This window comes from Dermacentor silvarum, chromosome 11, assembly GCF_013339745.2.
Source record: "Dermacentor silvarum isolate Dsil-2018 chromosome 11, BIME_Dsil_1.4, whole genome shotgun sequence".
NCBI lineage: Eukaryota > Metazoa > Arthropoda > Arachnida > Ixodida > Ixodidae > Dermacentor > Dermacentor silvarum.
Window position 1 is genome coordinate 106,967,542 of NC_051164.1, and position 18,494 is coordinate 106,986,035.

Genomic DNA, 18,494 nt, shown 5'->3' on the forward strand with positions numbered 1-18,494 from the left:
GCGTTCCACCGCGTTGCAATGCCGACAACGCGCTCCAGCAGACCCGCTCCGTGGATGCGTCTCTCTCTCGCTCGCTCTCATAGCGCGCAAAACCTCTTCGTCACCTCGTTTTTGGCGCTGAGCCGTGCTCCCTCAAGGGCTGCAGAAGATAGCGCCAACCTTTCCCTTTCCCTCAAGAACCACTTATCCTCGCAGAGCACGAGCGTGCGAACGCGGTAGCTGTGGACGAAGGCGACGACGCTCGAAAGCAATCATATGGCTCGCATAAATGCATGTTCTGCAATCGTGGCTGTATAGCCTCTAAAATCACAATGTCTGTGCATGAATATTTCGTGGAAATGGTTGTGAAAGCACGTGATGTGTACAAAACGACTGACAGTGATCAATATTGAATGCTTTAGCACATGCGAAACGAGTGGGATCTGACAAACTCCTGTTCAGGGTTGTAGCCAACCTGGAAATAAATAAAGAAAGAAAGGCTGTATAGCTTAGTGGTTACGATGCTCGCCTTGGGAACGCGGGTACGCGCGTTCGAATCCTGCCTCGGCAAGAACGTTTACTTTCTTGACAGTTTCTTGATACGGACCACAAGTTACGGCTGGCTTAAACAGCTTCGCTGTTAAAAGAAGCAAACCAGCCAACTTACGTCATATGTGAGCAGAGTAGTCAGCAAAGTATCGAAGTTATGAACAAGTGGTAACCAAAAGAGCCCGCACTCTGCACTACTCAATGCAGATATGAGCTATTATATGCTTTTGTCTGGTGGTTTCATGTTATCCTTACCATACGCAGAAAGGTGCAGTGTAGTTTAGTACTGGCTGGTGTTGTACCGCGACACAACAGAGTTTATGGAAAATCAAGCTTTCACGCTAATTAAATGGTACCTGCGCGATGCGGCCGTTTTGTACAAATAGCCAACCAGCCAATGATTGGACATTTTCGCCGCTAACAACACGCCCATAGCATCAGTTCCAGAGGATCAGACGATCCTCGAGTCAGCACTTGTCTGTTCCACTTGTTCCACTCTTTATTTCCCGCTCAATAGTTATCCGCGCTCTTTAGGCAAGTATTAGGCTTAGAGCGACTGAAAATCGTGCTGAAAACTTAGCAGCGCAATGCCGCTATGCCACCACGGTGGGTCTTCTGCTATTCAGTAATATCAACTATGAAGCCGCTCAACTTTCGTTTTTCTTTAATGCGAAACCATTATATGGCTCATGAAGCGGGAAATGCGGCGGTGTGTATGGAGATGGTACAAAAAGTCACGTGGTCACCGAGACGGGCCGTGCCGGTGGCTGGTCTATATACAGCGCCGCGCGTCACGGCGCTGCCAGTCGGTGCGCTGATTTCGGAGAGTTCTGTCATGCGCTCCGATGGACAAACCTTCGACTTCGACTTGTCAGTTCGGTAGCTGCGCCCGCCTCCTTTGGACGTCCACGCTAGTACGCGAACGAGGCCATCGCAATACTTTCGCAATCACCCACGTAGGGATACCTAAGTGCCCTTCAATTGTTTTTTTTTTTTTTTTGTAGCCAGATGGGCGATAAAAAGGCCAAACATGGATGGTTCTTTGGTGCTGGAAGTGAGAAATATCGAATCAGCAAAGGATGTAGTTATCATGCACACTCACTCAGCATGTTGATGACCGCCTTGCGGGACGACGAGGCGGCTGCTCCTCCCCGCACCGACTTCCTCAGCTGGCAGCCCCTCTGGAACTTGCTGGGCAGCGGCTGCACCACGGCCGAGCTCTGCTTGTGTTCCGAGGACGAGTCGGCGCCGCCCTTCCCGTTGACGACGCTGCTGCTGGTGTTGTTTGAGGTCGGGCACTTGTGGTGCACGTCCTGGCGCGAGAGGGCGTCGGAGCGCTTCAGCTGCAGCGCTATGCAGACGTACAGCACCAGGATGACGCTCATGGGCAGCAGAAAGAACACGAACGTGGACAGCTCGAAGGCGTGCTCCAGCGGGTCCTTGACTGTGCACGCCGCCGTCTCCGGCAGCACCGTGGTGCCGTCCAGCGTCTGGTGGACGATGCCGAACTGGACCGCGAGCGGGACGGCGCACACGGCGCTCAGGACCCAGATGGCCACGACGAACTTGACGGCCCGGGACAGCTTGGACATGGTGTGGGCCCGGAGCGGGTGGCAGATGGCCACGTAGCGTTCGATGGTGAACGCCGTGATGGTCAATATGGACGCGTTGGTCGAGGTCTCCGAGGTCAGGCCTCGGAGCACGCAGAAGGCCTCTCCGAACACGTACGGGTGCCGCTGCCAGAGTTGGTACAGTTCTTGCGGTAGCCCGAGCACCAGGAGGAGGAGGTCTGAGACGGCCAAGCTGAAGAGGTAGTAGTTGGTCGCCGTGTGCATGTACCGGTTGCGCGCGATGACGATGCACGTGCAGACGTTGCCGACCACTCCGGAGACGAGCAGGACGGAGTAGATGAGCGTCATTGGGATGACCGTGGTCAGTGGGTCGCGCTTGGGGCCCAGCGCCAGGAGGAGCATCTCGGCGGCCACTGACGCGTTTAGCGTCGCCAGGGGGTCGTCGACGAGCGGACCCGTGTCGTCTTCGTCGGCGGAAGCCATGTTGGTGGAAGCGTCCGTATGCGCCAGGGAAGACGCCGGCTGCGGTGGGATCATGCTCCTCTGGCCTCGGAAGGTGACCGGACCTGTCTCGTCGTGGTCGTCGTAAGCTCCTTCATTGTGGTCGTGTGGCCGACGTCTCCTACCGCTGCGATCTGCATAAAGAAGATAAAACACGTAACCCCATTAAACAATGTCCCTTTATTAGCCACTGAACTAAAGAACTGAGTTCTGAATCACGTGCCGCTTCCTACATGCATTTTACTATTCACGCGACCCTATCCGCTTTAAGCATCTGGTGTGCCGCGAGGCCCGAGTTTTGAGAATGGTGAAACCTGACTCTGTGCGTAAACATGGCGTGGATAACGCTGGTAATGTCAAGTGCCCCTTCTTTTCTATGAGTTGTCTGCCCTCATATTTATTATATTTCTGTGATATTTCCTATTTTAATCAAATATCATAATTCCATGAGTAATTAATCTAAGCTGAGTGGGTCCGTGCAGTGATCTCGGGCTCGCATTCTATTTAGTATTTAAACGTATGTAGTATTATAATTCCTGTCACTTCGTTGATTATGCGCGAAAGGCTTTTCAACTACAAGGAATGATGCGATTAGTTGTTCGGTAGTAGCAGAACACTTAAGCATTTGAATGAGCTAGATACTTAAATATTAGGAAGTTCATTATTAAACGAAAAATTAAGACAAAACCCTGCGAAAAGCCAGCGAAAAGTGCACTGATGATTCAAGGACATCCGACTACCACAAGTTGTTTAAATTTCGGAAATCTTGCTGCTTAATTACATACAAATAAAGTGCAACTTGTGCATCTATAAGGATGCGTATTGCGATCCACACTTCTTAAAAGGCACCTTCATGCACCACGACAACGCCATTTGATGGCGGGACGAAAACATTGGAGAGCAGTTGAACGCCATTGTCCACACAGATTCGTTGTTACACCGCTTTTGAATAGAGACGCTAAAGCTTTAGAGCTGAGCAGTAAACGCTTTAATTGTCCGTTAATCGTTAGTGCCCCGACTTCCCGTCGCACGTCGTACGGCCAGTAAACAAATGGGTGCTAAGCGATTAACGACGCCCGCTTGCAATCTCTTTCAACGCGTTCGTTCATTGTGCTCAGCCCAGAGACCATGACCCAAGGGCTTACAAAGCCCAGAACCACGCTTCCCGTTATTTGCATCGATTGTTCATTTAACGCGAAAAGGCGCGCCGCCGAAAACGTAAACTATTTGTCCAGTCGGCGCTCCGCTCGAAATCGACTGAAATGGGATTGGACGCGACGAGGCGGTATCCTTTTACGAGTTTACGCTTGCTAGAAGCAACGCAAACGAAGTTCAGCTTGTTTTGAGTTGTAATGCATTTACATTTTTTCTCTCTTCGACTTTGCAGATGGCTTACATTTTGTAAGGCGTGCGCGGGAGTTAGGGGGGGGGGGGGTTAGTTGAGCTCGCCTTTGTAAAATTAAGATAATATGAGAGTTTGCATCGGAAATTCGTTTACGTTGCCGAAGCCGTCTGGTAAACAAGCTTGAGACATTTAAATAATAGGATCGCGACAGCGTTTATCATGCTGCACTTGAACTTGTTGTAAAGGTCCGTTTAATTCTGCTGCTGTCCTTACTGCGATGGCTATAAAGAGTTAAGAAACAGGCACATGGGTAACAAGGATAACATCTGAAAACAAATGTTTGTGTGAACACCGCGAAAACGATTAGCAGCGACGCCAGTGCACCTGCGTCAACTATCGTTACAGTTTCGCAGTGCAGTTAGTAGCATAACAGCCTATCTGGTAAAGCCGGTTCCTATACACAGAGTAATCAACATTGGCAGTAATTGATACGCGCCTGCGCTTAACATCGAAGGCCGTGGAGCACCATTTTCGATAAAGGCAGTTTTCTATCTTGGTGAATGAGTTCATCTAAACTGAAGCGTCGGAGAGGTATCCGAATATGAAAAACTAGCCGTATATACAACACGCGCAAGAAATGAATCCTGCAGAATCGGAAGTAGGTACTTTCTAGAAAAAATGGAGGGGGGGGGGGAAGGAAGCATATCTTTTTGTGCTATCTAATATGCAGTCACTGTTTCTGACAATGTTCTTTCGCTAAGCGCATCCCGCTATATATCTGAGGATCTTGCCAGCTTTCTCGCACTGTCGCATTACAGATACACTAAAATTGAAAAAAAAAAAAAAAACAGAAGAAAAGACTGAGGAGAAGCGTGAACGAGACATTATCACGCATGTAGTGGCAGCGCCATGACAATGAACAAACGATGTGTATCGGGATATAATGTACTCTCATACCGCTATGCTATAGGATGGTGCTCAGCTGGATGGCGGGAAAACAATAATCTCTTCTCTGAAAGCGTTAATTACACAGCGACACTCTATAGGCCTCTTCGGGGAATACGCTAGACGCCCTAGAAAGGAAAAGAAAGAATGTGTGCTCTAGAGTTTTTGCTTCCGAAGGGTTGGCTTGTGCACCAACCAGCGCCATAATGCCTGGGAAGTTCTGTTTCACGACAAGTCCTTCCGGATGTCGAGGGGTCCCTTAATAGTCGTTAGGGGACAACGGTCCGAAACGATAGATGCCTGGAGAGCTCGCACAGCGGTGTTTGCACAAAACTCCCATCGGGTTCATTTACCTGCGGCTAGCAGTCGCAGCTGCTTTCACGGAGTGGCAGACTTTCGGAAGTGCGCTAATTACGTTAATAGGACACGAAAAAACAGTTTCGATGGGCTTTGATAGACTTTTAGTACGCTCGTGTCGACTTTGCAAATAAGAAAGCAAGACCGTCGTTTTATGGACGAGTCTTTTTTTTTTTTTCGTCGCTTCCATTAGGTCTTCTTTCTCCACAGTCAGTTGCTTTTCTACAATTAAACACGGTTGGCGCTCTTTGGCCAGAACTGGCCCTTGTGCCGTTAAAACCCATTGATCACTGCAATTATACGGACGCTCGAGTCACGTTTGCGCCATCGCCGTTGGCGTTGTCAGGTTGTCACGGTACCGACGAGTACGCGCGGCCCACGCGTGGAGTGTTCGAATGTCTCCAGAGACGCGCAGTGCGTTAGAAGTCCGTCCGCCTCGGACATCGCACCCGTTCACGTCGACGAATAAGCAGACACCCTCGCATGCTACCGCAATGCCCGCTTCTCTTTACCCTCGCCTCACCCCCCTCTGACTCGCTCCGAAGCTGTCACATGGGGCCAGCTTCAGACCAACTTTTTCCCCTGCCTCGCAACACCAATCCACTTCTACCCAACATAGTCCCCTCATACCTGCCCATATTGTGGCTTCCCACGCTACTCTCCACTATTCCTGCTGGGCGTGCCACTCTAGTGTATGTCACTTTAGTTGACTGTCGAGGGAGGCGCAAAAAGATTTCGTCTCGTTAACCCTTTGCAAAGGAGAGTTGTTGAAGTTCAATGATTTAGTGTCCATTAGTCGAGGGTTTTTTGCAGCGAAAACTATACGGTTACTTTTCTTTGTATTTGCGACAAGACAGTTAGATTGAAGCCAGTTAGTTAGTTTTAACAGGGCATAATTGTCTTTTTTTTTGTAAAGTATTGTTTCCGTACCAGCTGTCATGAAAATATTGGTATCGTCCGCGTATAAAATGCAGTCTTCCGAGGGAGAGTCGGGTAAATCGTTGATGTATGCTAAAAAAAGAAAAGGGCTGACTTAAATATTTTCATGATAACTAAGTACCAAACGTATGAGCATAACATACTAATGGGCGTGTCCCGTAATTTTTCCCCGATGCGATGCCTTAAGACACATTCACAACGTTGAGTAATTCAGGAGGGACTGTTTGTAGTGTAGTTTCCCTTGTCACACAAATTTCTGGGTTAAATTGAGCCTCATTAAAATTAATTTTGCTCAATAAGTCTAGAAATTTGACCCGTGGCATAAATAGTTGTGTATGATTATTGTCAAGGGGAGTCCGTGTAGTTAGTACGAAAAATTGGCGTTCTTCTAAGCTTATGCGCTATTGCATTTTAATTTTCGCTATCATAGAAAACTGTAAAAAAAGAAAGTTGGCTTTGAGAGATGTTATGAATTGTAGAATTCTAAACATGGCTCCTAACCACGAGTGGTATGTCGAAAAAACTATCTTGTTTCGAGCGTACTACCTAACTGACTCGTGCTGTGTAATGGTACAAAGATTTTGTTATAAGAAGTACTAGAGGCGGCGCTAGTTAATACGGATTGCCCGCACGATCTTATTGCTTTTTACGTTTAAAAAAATAAGACTGCTTTTAACTTTAAGCGAATAGAGGCGCGTAAAGCGTAGTAAGCAAAGCCACAAGAACGTGCGAAGCCACATACATTAAGATCAGACGAATCCACGTGATAACCATAGTTCTCAAGGTAGGTGCTTGAGTGCAGCCGTCAGAATTCTCTTTAAACATTTTCTCTAAGTTTCATAAAGATGCTCTCTAAACTTTATGGAATGGCTCGTACACTGAACGACGTTAAAGGTCAATTAGGACAGTTATCCAAGGAATAGGCAATGACCAAACTGCCCCGAGACTCTTTCGTGCTGGCTTGGACGCTGCTGCGTAGTGTGCTCGTGGTTACACACCCTTTCGCTGCTTACAAACTGAGGCCCTGGAAGGCTTCCTGTTTTATCCACTGACACAGCCCACTAAATTTAGTTACATAGCAAAAGAAACAAGGGTGGGTAGCAGGAGTGCATTAGTGGGATATGAGCCACGAGTTTAGAGAACAGCAGCAGTAACATTAGAACAGGAGCCCTCAGATTTTCAACACGTCTTCACCCTACATAATTCATAACTTTGAACCCTTGCAGAACTGTGCTGTGTGCTTTAAATTTTTCTGATTACTCGCGTCCTTCTAGCAACACGTAACTGAGAAATCGAGCCCAGTTAGAAAGCTTATCGTATCATCGCAAAAACGCGTGCCTCTCTCTCATTCACAAGCTTTACCATCATTCAATTCTTCACGATGATTCCTTTGTTTGCTGCAGCCATTTTTCTACGCGGCCATCACCCGTGCAAAATAAGCGCCTAACATTCTACTCCAATCGTTTTGCAAGTTCATTCATTCTACGCTCTATAGTGTTTTCTCTCTCTCTTTTATCATTTGTATTCACCGAAATCGATTTTGATATTTTTAATGATAATTCACTGTTCCTGTATATTTTTCTGGTTGTTGCGTTTTGTAATACTTGATAATAAATATGCTCTGTACTAATTTTCAATGTGTTGTAACTTGAATTCAGTGCACATGTATTGTATCGTAGTCTGTGCTGCATTCTCTCTCTCTCTTTACTTTCCTGTCACTTAACCTCCCCCTCCCCTCTCTACCGAGAGCAGGGTAGCAAACCGGATCTTCCTCACTGGTTAACCTCCCTGTTTTTACCCTTTCTTCTGACTCTCTCACTCTCTTTTTACTTATATTGTGTCACACTTGTAGTATGCCTTTTTTTGTAAGCTTTTTATTCTTTATTACTGATTAATACACACTGTTTACAAGTGTGTTACGACTTCACTAAAATATGTTTAGTAAATGTTGTAATACTCATGTATTGTGTTAGCCCCACCTCTATGTAATGCCATCTCTGAGGTCCTCTAGGCGTATTTTTGAAATAATAATATATAATCAGTTGTAAAGTTTGCCGTAAGGTATGCGAAAGATAAATATTGCGACCTTATGCGCCTTCCTTTTATTCTAAAACGTAAAAAGAGACTTTGTATGCCTGGAAACAACTTACAAAGCACACTTTTTGTTTCGGCATTGTAGATTGCTAAGGCGTGTGACCAGAAGTTTCTTGGTGTCACATGTTAGCTGCTATTATCACGTGCGCGAGACCCTCTATAAAGCAGCACAAAAGCGATATCATATTATTACCTACTATTTATCAATCATTAGCAAATTATCTCGAACAGCTTTGCGCACAGAAACGAGAAGCGCGACTATCTGACCGCTTTAGGGAAGGACTCCCGCGAACAACGTATGAAGCTTCGCTTAAACAAACAGTGCAGCAAGATACACGACAAAGTAGGACGCGCTCGTGGCGTTAATTGTAAGTAAGGATACTCAGGGGGCCATCCAATATGATATCTGTGGAGGCTATACTGAGCCACATTGTAACAGTAGGAAACATTTCTCTCAATGAATAATCCTTCAAATCAAACCAGGTTGTGAGCTTGCAATACAGCGGCGAAGCCCTGCATGCGGCACAGCTGTGTGGCCTCAGAGACTGCGGCGTGATTGACTGATTGACGTTAACACAGAGGCCATATTTTTGGCGCACCGTGATCGTCATCTGTTTGTGTCAGTCAAGCGGAGCAGCTTGTACGCGGGCTGAAATGAATCGCAAAAGCTGTGCCGTTCCACGGGATTTCTTTTTTATTTCTCTGGCATCACACGCGAGGTGGCTGAAAAGCGAGCTTCAAAACATTTGTTGGCATTAGCTCGCAAAAGCGACGATGTGAGCCAGCTGGCGCCCGAGACGCCTCAAAAAGTCATTGCTGACAAAACATCCGGCGTGTTACGGTCACCAACCTTTAAGCATCGCAAGCGAGGTGCTCTTGAAAAAAAAAAAAAGACACAGAGAGAGAGCATTTCGCTTTGTGCTACGGTGGGCTTGATGCTAAAGCGATGCTTTGTCTTGATGTTTAAGTGAGATGCTACAACGCAGTCTACTTTCCTGGGTATTTGTGTATGTGTACCAGATATTTCTGAGAGTGGTAGCCAGCGCCACACCATGGCCATGGTAGCTCGGCCGGAACGTTGGAAAGTAAAATTGCTTGCTACGTGCGCTTTCCCACTTGTTCCTTTATATAACGTAACGGGGCGCTCACTTGAGACGCGTCTACACGGTACTTAACGAGAGGGGCACTTTAACGGATCTTTCATTGCACGTAATAACGTGCCTGCTGCTACAGGTATATTTCAAGTACAGTGTATACATCGTACTTGTTCCATACCACAATACTTAACCCTGTAATGCCCGAACACAGTTTCACGTTAAGAAAAATTACTAACTTGTTCACTTCTATTTCTGGCAATGGACAGGTATGTTTGTACAAAAACAAGGAGTGTTACTTCAGTTCGATCTTAATCATATTGCTCATTAGCAATTGGTTTGCTGCACCATCCACAGCTAGAAACTCATTCCAGCGTATGAGAATTGCTGCTATAAGCTATGTCATGTTAGATAGCCTGTGCTTAAATCAGAATTTTAAGATACTAATTCGGCGTGGCACATATGACACGTTAGGCATTACAGGAGATGCAAGCATCTTACTCTTGTTAGATTGCTTCCACGGTGTTCAGAGAAGTCCTAGTTTTCTTGGCTTGGGAAATGCAGCAGTGTTTTTACTTTTTTTAAAATACAACGACTGTCTCCTTACACGAACACTAGAAATCAAAACGTTACAGCACAACAAAACTGCAGGGTCCTTTCTAGATAGGTGCTGGGACTGCTCGCTGACACCGCGAATACATCGATTAGTTAAGCTCACCTGCGTTGTCTGCGCGCTTTTAATGGAAGAAGCGCCGGCAGGAATTGTTGGGTTCTGGTTGCTTCTTCAAATGCAAGAGTTAAGCACATAGAGCGGTTGCTACTGAAAAAAAAAAAGAAAGATAGAACCACATGAAACGAAGGAACGGGTTGTTTGATGGACACCCGGTTGGGACGGCAAGGGATCACCAGAACGGGGTATATACGTGAAACCATAAACGTCAGAAAAAAAGGACGTACATTTTCTTTATTCTCGTCCTTATCAGCTTACGGGTGCGACCTGACCCACGGCGAGAAAAATTTTCCACCAGAGGCTTGGCCTAGTTTCTCAAGTCTCGCCTGTGGCGACGTGAGGGCCGTTCTTCGTGGGTGCGCTTTTGACAGCCGGGGCGCGCCGTACGTGCTTGCGAGAGGTAGGAGCGAGATGGTCCCGAGTGGAAACACCTGTCCGCGAGTTGCGCGCGCCATATATTATTTGGTCCATTTCGTGCTGTGTGCAACTCGTGGAGCTTTTGCAACGGAACGTCCCTGTCGGCCTTGACTGAACATGGCTCTCCCCAGAAACTGTCCTTCCCAATGCCCACCACCGTGCATGAACACTACGGAAATCGCGGTTTCTGCTCGGTTTATCCTGTCTGGCAAAACTTCACATAACAATAACCGCGGTAGCTGCTTTCCCTTTCGCACTCGACGAATGCGCCGCATGCCAACGTAGTCTCTTGACAAGCGCATGCGTTAGTAAAAGAGCCGTGTTCATACTGTTAAAAACCAAGAAGTGGAGCCGAGGTAGAGAAGGTCTTCTTTATGTGACGCTTGGAGAAAGAACTAGAAAGAAAGCTGGGCGCACGCTCGTCACCTCGTTCGCTTATACCTTATTATTTTCTTTTGCAGAGTATATGATTTAACAGAACGAGGACAGAAATACCCGTGAAGTAGTTGATGCACTTCTACGAATCGAAAGTATCAGTGAGCCAAACGGACTGTCTAAGAGTTGACACGTTGCGGCGATTGCGGCTTACACTGCCGTGGTTCTCGAAGCTGCCTCCACGTGGTGTCTTTGAGAATTCTTAGAACTTTAAGAAGACGGGAAGGTTCGTCCCTTTGCTCGCATGTTACGTGGCGACACATGTCATCGTACCGGCACCAAGGTGCAACCTCTAAATGACTGTCTGTGCTTGTGTCTCGGTCAATCTGTTTGTCTATGTGCATGTGCGTGTTTATCAGAGTGTCATTCCAGCATCCTCTGCACTTTTCATTGTAGATCTATGGAGCTTGTGGCTCTGTCTATGTACATGTGCCTGTTTAACAGACTATCACTCTAGCATCCTCTGCACTTTTCATTCTCCTACATCTTGTGGATCCTGTGTTGCGTGAAAAGGAAAGTTGCAGCTGTCCACCATTCCGGCATCTTGGTCAACTGCAGACAGTGGCTATTGAAAAGTAGAAGCCCGTGTACAGAGAAAAAACGAGCCTCCCGGCGCACTGCGTCTGGCAAACGCCATGTAGCTTACGTTGTTGTAAAGCTGATATCCAGAAGAGCTTGAACAATTTGACATGCCGTGACAGATTCCTTGCCACCAGCGATCGAGTACATCGAAAGGGTGCAATACTTAAAGCGGTCTTTACAGGCACCGCCATTTGTTAGGAAACTTTCTCTCCTATAAAACTCGCTGCGTTACAGACAAATATAAAACAATTCCCGCGATAGAGCGCAAGGTGTAGCCTCATTTCTATGTCACAAAAGTCAACAAGAAGTCATTTCTTTATGAGGAGGTGCATCCTTTAATGGGTACTGGAAGTGCTTGCCTGGCCTTAAGCCTACAATTTTGTCATTAGATGGCATTTTCTGCACCGAAGACAGGTTTTGCCGAACCATTGTTACTGATCGCTTCGAAAGGCTTTGTTCACGAATTTTCTGCTGCTGTCGCTTTAGCTTAAGCAAGCGATGTGCCAGTAAGAGGCTTACCATGCAGCGCCCTTTTCATTTTTTAACATCCGCGATTGAGGGGCGGGAAATAGAGAATGATTGCATGTCGGAGCTTGAGCGATATTGTTCCTTTCCCACAGCATGTTAAGTTGTGTATCTGAATGAGTGGTGCTGCTTGCAAACAGGATCATTATATGGTGAACGAACGCTCCTTGAGAACTGTCAATAGCCATGCAAAGGCCACTTAAAAACGTATACTTTGCTAAACATATTTAGACAATCTATAGACTGCTTATAGATCTTTATAGTCTGTGTTGCTTGTATATAAACAGTGTATTATGAAAAGTTGTTTCCTATTTCTGTCCATCGATTCGCAGTCTATGGGCAGTGCATACCCGCGTCTTTACAGTCATGAACTCTCTATTTTTGTTAATCAAGTACGGTCAGTAGGATTTTACTAGACCATGTTTAAGGACCTAGACCCAATTTCTTTCTTGTTTGCAGTGAAACACTAAGGTAATAAGGCGTCCCTTTGTGTTCAGAGAGAGCAATGCCACACGAAACCACTGGGAACAATTATCGCTATTTCACGTTTTCATTCAGTTCGGCCGGACGTTTCGTCCCAAAAGTGCATTTTTTATCACTAGCCTCAGCATTTCACACTGGAAAACTCCCCACGGGTTTAAGGGCAGTGGCAAACTATTTGTTTCTGATTTGACAGCCATCTAAACGTAAACGCAGTGAACATAAAATGTGTTGGGGCAATACAGCTTTCTAATGAAACATTCTTTCTGTGATTTAGTGAAAGATGCTTATAATCACCGTTACATGTAGCGTTAGAAGATCTATCGAAAATTTCGTTGACGTTAAGTTAAATTCCTTACCGGGCAGCGTGCTTTCTCTAGAAATAAATTTTGTAGGAAACACGAAAGAGTCACAATGATTTGGTTCGGCGCCTTTAGAATATGGCTGTTCTTTTTTCCCAAGCTCTAGTTGCAGACCTTGTTCAGAGCACCTCTCGAGAATGCAACACTTTCGCGCTCAAAGCTTCGCACATATTGCTCGGGTAAATTTTTAACAGGTTGACTATAGGGTAACGGAAAGCTACAGCATGAAATACGGACGTAAGGGGACGCTGCAGGAACTAAGATGTTAGTAAAGAGTTCCGTTTTTGCTTTTATTTTTTACCTTTTTTGGACACCAAGAACGCGGGCGCCATTTGGCGAGCGTCGGAATTGAGGGAGACTTTCTCGGGATGTATGGGTCCCATTCGAATGGCTTCACCCCGTCTACTACTTCAGAAATCTGTCTCGCGAATTGCTCGAAGCGTTCAGTGTCTCTCTCTCTTTTTTTCGGGATGCAAATTGCTCGAAAGTCATTTTATTTTTCATTGCACAAAGAGGCGACAGATTGCGCAGATGTCGTTCGCCGGCGCACATCCAGGCGCCACCTGGTGGGCGTTGAAATGGCCGTGGCCCATTGGCACCAGTTGCAGCGAACGTAGCTTTTCACTTTCGCAACCGAATTCTTCTGTCCGTTCCTTCGCAATATTGGAACGCTTCTGGTGGCGCTTGCGTGGCAATTTCAGGCGATCCAATGACCGCTATGTAGGCGTTGGAGAAAGCAGCGCAACCTGAGCTGTCTATTACACGCCGAGCAAAAAAAAAAAAAGAAAAAAAAAGAAAAGAGAAAATATGAAAAGAACGTAAGAAAGGGAAAAATGGAAAACATGGAAGTAAATAGCAAAGTGAAAAAGAAAAGCCCTAAAAGAGTCTTACTTAAAGCAGTATGGCCTCCGAAATTGCGTCGCACTCTTCTATGGAATGTTCAACAGTGGGCGAACAAGCGAAGTCTCTGGAGCTCGATCTACTTGCACTTTCTAAACTTATTATGCTTAACCCCTTGATACAACAGAATTTCTTTCCCATCTCTTTTCCGTAAATTATTTTAATTTTATTTTTATCGTTTAATTTTCAACCCTATCTTTCGTTATCTCCAGCATGCTTTGAAATCTAGACCCACCGTATTGACGACGGCTGCTTAGACGTGGGGAATATTTTGATTTTTTTCCCTCACCCTGCTTCATTGGAAGAACCGGCCTTTCGCGCCTCTCGGTATTGTTGTAAAGGTTGGCTCCGGCCTGAAGCCTTGGTTCGACTACGGTTAAATACCTCAATACTCCATCTTCCTGTGTACCTGTGTCTATAGGATATTGTTTAGCAAATCGCTCAATGTGGAACACAACACTGAAGTTCACATTGCGCAATGTGTAATCTAACGCAATAGTATTCAACGCGGACTCAGTGCCTAAAGGCACTCAATCAGACGAAATTGGTTGTAGCGTGATTTCAAAAGTGCGAGTGATGAATGAGGATGCAAAGTTAATTACACATACGCATCTCTACCGGACACGAAAGCGCCCGAGCACTCTGGCTGCGGGGCCGGAGTATGGAAAGCTTCTTTGATTGACGGACGTCAATGTGCCGTAGGAACACACGGGCTATTAGGGACGCCTTAGGGATTGGAGGGGGGGGGGGGGGTTGGCTCTGAATTGATATTGGCCAACTACGTCCAATGCGTGCACCAAAAACGCGGTGCACGAGCCTATTAACGCGATAGTGTTAAGGGCCCCGTGTCGCAGAAAATCCGGCATCGGCGTTAAGCATCGGCGCCTGGCGGAAATAATCATGCCGAACCACATCATCCCGAACCACCCTGACCACACAGGCCCTCCGCGTGGCGCAAGGCGTTAGTGAACAAAAATTGAATTTCTCAAAGTAAAATCCGTCAGAAAAATCGTAAAGTACGACTTAACCACAACCTAGAGGCGTGATAGCGTCGGATTGTAATTTGAATATACGAGAAAAAAGCGTGATAAGCAGCCAGGGATCTTTCAATGTTATCGCGTTCCATTCTTAAAGGCGAAGCTTAAGCGTATTCCAATTCTGATGATGTTTCGCTATACTTTGGTTCTAGGCAACATTGAGGGGAGTGTTGGAAACCAAGCCTTTCTAAATATTGGACACGCGCGCGCCTCGGGGCAACAGCAAACAATTAATAAAATAATAAAAAAAGGTCCTAGGGCCTTCACATCTTGATATAAGACGGCTTAAATTGCTCCTGTAAAATGACTTCCCAGCAGTGCATTTGTGTTTAAAAGTGAAGCTGACTTTAAGGGGATCAGTGTAAGCTTGGTCTTTGTAAGCTGGCATTCCCACGTTGTATGTTGCAGTGAAGCCTATTCATAAAGAAAAATGTGGTGCGAATGGAGCCCCATAACGCTATCGCGTTCCACTCTTAAAGGCGATGCTTAAGCGTCCTCCATTTTAAAGCGAAGCTTTGTACCTCTACCAGCCAAGGGTTCTGTCGTGTCCGTCGTTGTAATCAAAAAACGATCCCGACGAACCGCTAACAATTGCAGGTATAGCAGTATAGCTTACTTGAATTCAGGCATTCAGCGTACAACTAAGCACTCGTTTTCGCAAGAAAAACCACAAAAACAAGCTTCAAAGTGATGAGCCAACATGATGGATGATAAGGGCTGCGGGCAAACAACGGAAACAGGCTCGGCGCGGTCCGTAAGATTAGATTGCAGCTGTTGCAAAGCTTATGCAGCTGCTTGAAAGAGGGTTGACGTCATTCGAAACCCTTCCAGCCTAGTAACTGCTTCGGTTCATTTTCTAGACTACCCCACCATGGGGTAGTCTAGTAGTGTATATCACACCGATCATAAAGCAGTAGTGAACATTGTTGTGAAGTAAATAATAATAAAGGCCGTGGTTAAAGTTACGTTGTAGTGTGTGAAATATCAAGTGCGCCGCAGTCACCGTGAGGGTGGCGTAAAAAGCTTCGCTTTCCAACCACCTTCACAGGGTGGATTGGCGGGCAATTTTTTTTTCACTGCAATCAAACTGAACAAGAATTCGGTCGTCGGGGTCAGCAATTCGAACCGGTGACCTAGTTTTCCGCTAATAACTATTCCCGTCAGTTTCCTGCACCTCAATGGACAAACGCATTTCTTTTTTTTTTTTTGACACGCGAGTCGACTACATCAACCCTTACTGTTTTCTTATTATCTTTGCAGATCCCACGTCATTTGGTATCTATTTAATAAACATTTAATTAACACTTACGGACATCCGTTGCGCATTCAAATGCTTGACATTAGCATATTCCCACATAGCGTGGGATCTGCAAGAATTTTTCATTAAAGCATCTCAGAGTTTTTCAAGGTTCTTTTTCACTCGAATTGGCGCAGCTGTTATTCCTGCTCGTATGGCAAACCTGTTTAACATCTCGACCGAACTGCGGACAAGAGGGAACAGCTTAGTCAGGTAGCACGAAAATGAACGCACTGGTTACCGGCATCTCCTTAAAGCACCTGTAAGCAGTGGAAAGACAATCACTGGCAGCGCTTCTGTCAAAGTTGACGAATTTTTGCCTGAAAAGATTCTCTTGGGACCTCGGCTGGACCATTTTCGAGTGCGTCAAACCTTGAATCCTATCATCAAATTCTTCTACTAGAGTGGTCTTGATTTCAATCTTTGAAGATTCCGCGGCTTATGTTCATTGACCACCATTTTTGTCCTCATCATTAACACTTTTCTCTCGTTATTTGTTTGTCCCATTACCCTTCCCCAATGCTGAGTGTCAGGTGTCTTTTCTATCCTAATAAATGACCCTCTCTCCTTCAAGCCCATTAAAAAATCCTTGGGGTCGACGATCTCGCTCATTCTACCTGTAAGCTGAGGTGCACACATTTATTATACACCACGTGCGTTAACGCTGTGTGGCGGTCGTTTTGTTATCGATCTTTCAGCTGCAGTATCGTACTAGTATTCAGGCTTACGTTTACAGCTTTCATTAGACAGCTTCCATAGCAAGCACGTATTTGAAAAAGGGCTGTTATCCTTTTTGATTCAGAAACCAGAGTGCTTTTTTTTTTAATCGCTAAAGATCTTGAAGTTCGCACGTGGCTGCACATTACAAAAAAATAAGATATTGAAGTGTATTGCCCTTGCCATCGACAGACATGATTGCGACAGTTTTTTCAGTTCTCGCGAACGACGCTGGAGTGCTCGAGTTAAGTTTATGAACCCTGAAAAAGACTGCTTGAGGACTTGTCTTTCAGGATGTCAGGCAAATGCAGAGAACAAAAATAATTTTTTCCCAGTCAGCTATACCAAAAATGTTCTTACGAAAGCAAGTGTTCTGCAAGAACAAGGGACTTCGGGCATTCTTACTAATCAAGACGCAAGGTCGAGCATCGAGCCATCGAGAATAGGTTCTGTCCTTGGCGTGAACGTCGAATATTTGAAGCTTCTGGTTGTTGTTTATGGGGATGGTATTGCAACACGCTCGGTTAGCTTAGTTTAACTTGGCTTGTACAGTCGACGACGTGAAGTAATCGAAACACATTCGTATTTTCAATTAATGACTATTCGATTCGAGGACCTGCTGTTTATCAGCACATCTGTCGTTTGAAGCCGCTTATTGTAACTATCGAGCGCGCAGGAGTACGTGTGTGCATTTCTGCTAACTTTGCAAGCGGATACGCTGCAGCAGCCGTGTGGAGTTTAACGGAATAGCCTAGCACACGATGCTCAGACAAGAGTATGCTCTGTGCGCATGCGCCTTCTATCGCAACTTTAATATAGCTGCGCTCCACGACACGGCGCTGGCCGTCGTGCCGGTCTTCTCACTCGACGCTCCCGTGAGGTTATTAACCGCTTGGAGAACTTTACATGCACTATCTTTTGAGGCTTCCTGAAATCGTGTGGAGAACTCTGAATGCAGTCAGATAGCATAAACGCGTACAGTGTTTGTCAGCCCGTTTCGTGATATCATTTTATGGCGAAGGGTAGCCGATGTCATCTAAATGCGCCAACCTCTCCCTTCAATAAAAATAGAACAAAAAAAAATAGAGAGAGAACATGGACAAGCGCCTTGCTCATGTACGTTCACTCGTCTTCCTGTGTGTCAAGCGCTGCAGTTTTCAAAATGTAGTGTCAACTAACCCGTCAGTCTATTGTGCTCCAATGAGAGTGCTTATAGTTTGCTTATATAGAATTCGCCAACGGAGAGACTATTTCGCGCGGATGTAAGCTTCTCCACTTCCTCTCTCGTTGCATCATCGAAAACTTCGTCTCCTCCTAACTGTACAAACTGCGCTGTACGCTGATGGACGTAATCGTTTTGTCCTCGCCACAGAGAAAAAAGAAATAAAGAAGAAGAAGAAAAAAAGAAGGAACCAAGGCGCAATTAGTTAATTCGTCGTCACCACCGAAGAGGCCCGTCCTTTTCGCCCACTCGAAGGGTATCGTCACGTTCGTCGCCGTCGGCGTAATCTCGGCAACCGCCCTTGCGCTCGTTCATGCAAAGCACCACCTGCACGACAAATACATTAAGCCCGGCGCGCGGGGCTGCTCGTCTATTTTTGGGAGCTCGCAGCGAAGCCGCCGCGCAGTGTTTATGCT

The 18,494-nt window shown here is 46.0% G+C and overlaps 2 protein-coding genes across 5 annotated transcripts in view; one reads left to right on the forward strand and one right to left on the reverse strand.

The window, feature by feature from the left end:
• LOC119432983 (proton-coupled folate transporter) overlaps positions 1–18,494 on the forward strand; it is a 611,776-nt gene that overhangs the window by 126,166 nt on the left and 467,116 nt on the right. The window lies entirely within an intron of this gene.
• The window catches only part of LOC119433455 (pyrokinin-1 receptor), a 186,795-nt gene that overhangs the window by 116,544 nt on the left and 51,757 nt on the right, over positions 1–18,494 (reverse strand). Inside the window, exon 2 of the mRNA XM_037700664.2 lies at positions 1,631–2,734. Within this exon, the coding sequence (XP_037556592.1) occupies positions 1,631–2,636 (1,006 nt within the window). The 5' untranslated portion in view covers positions 2,637–2,734. The remainder of the gene's footprint in view (positions 1–1,630; positions 2,735–18,494) is intronic.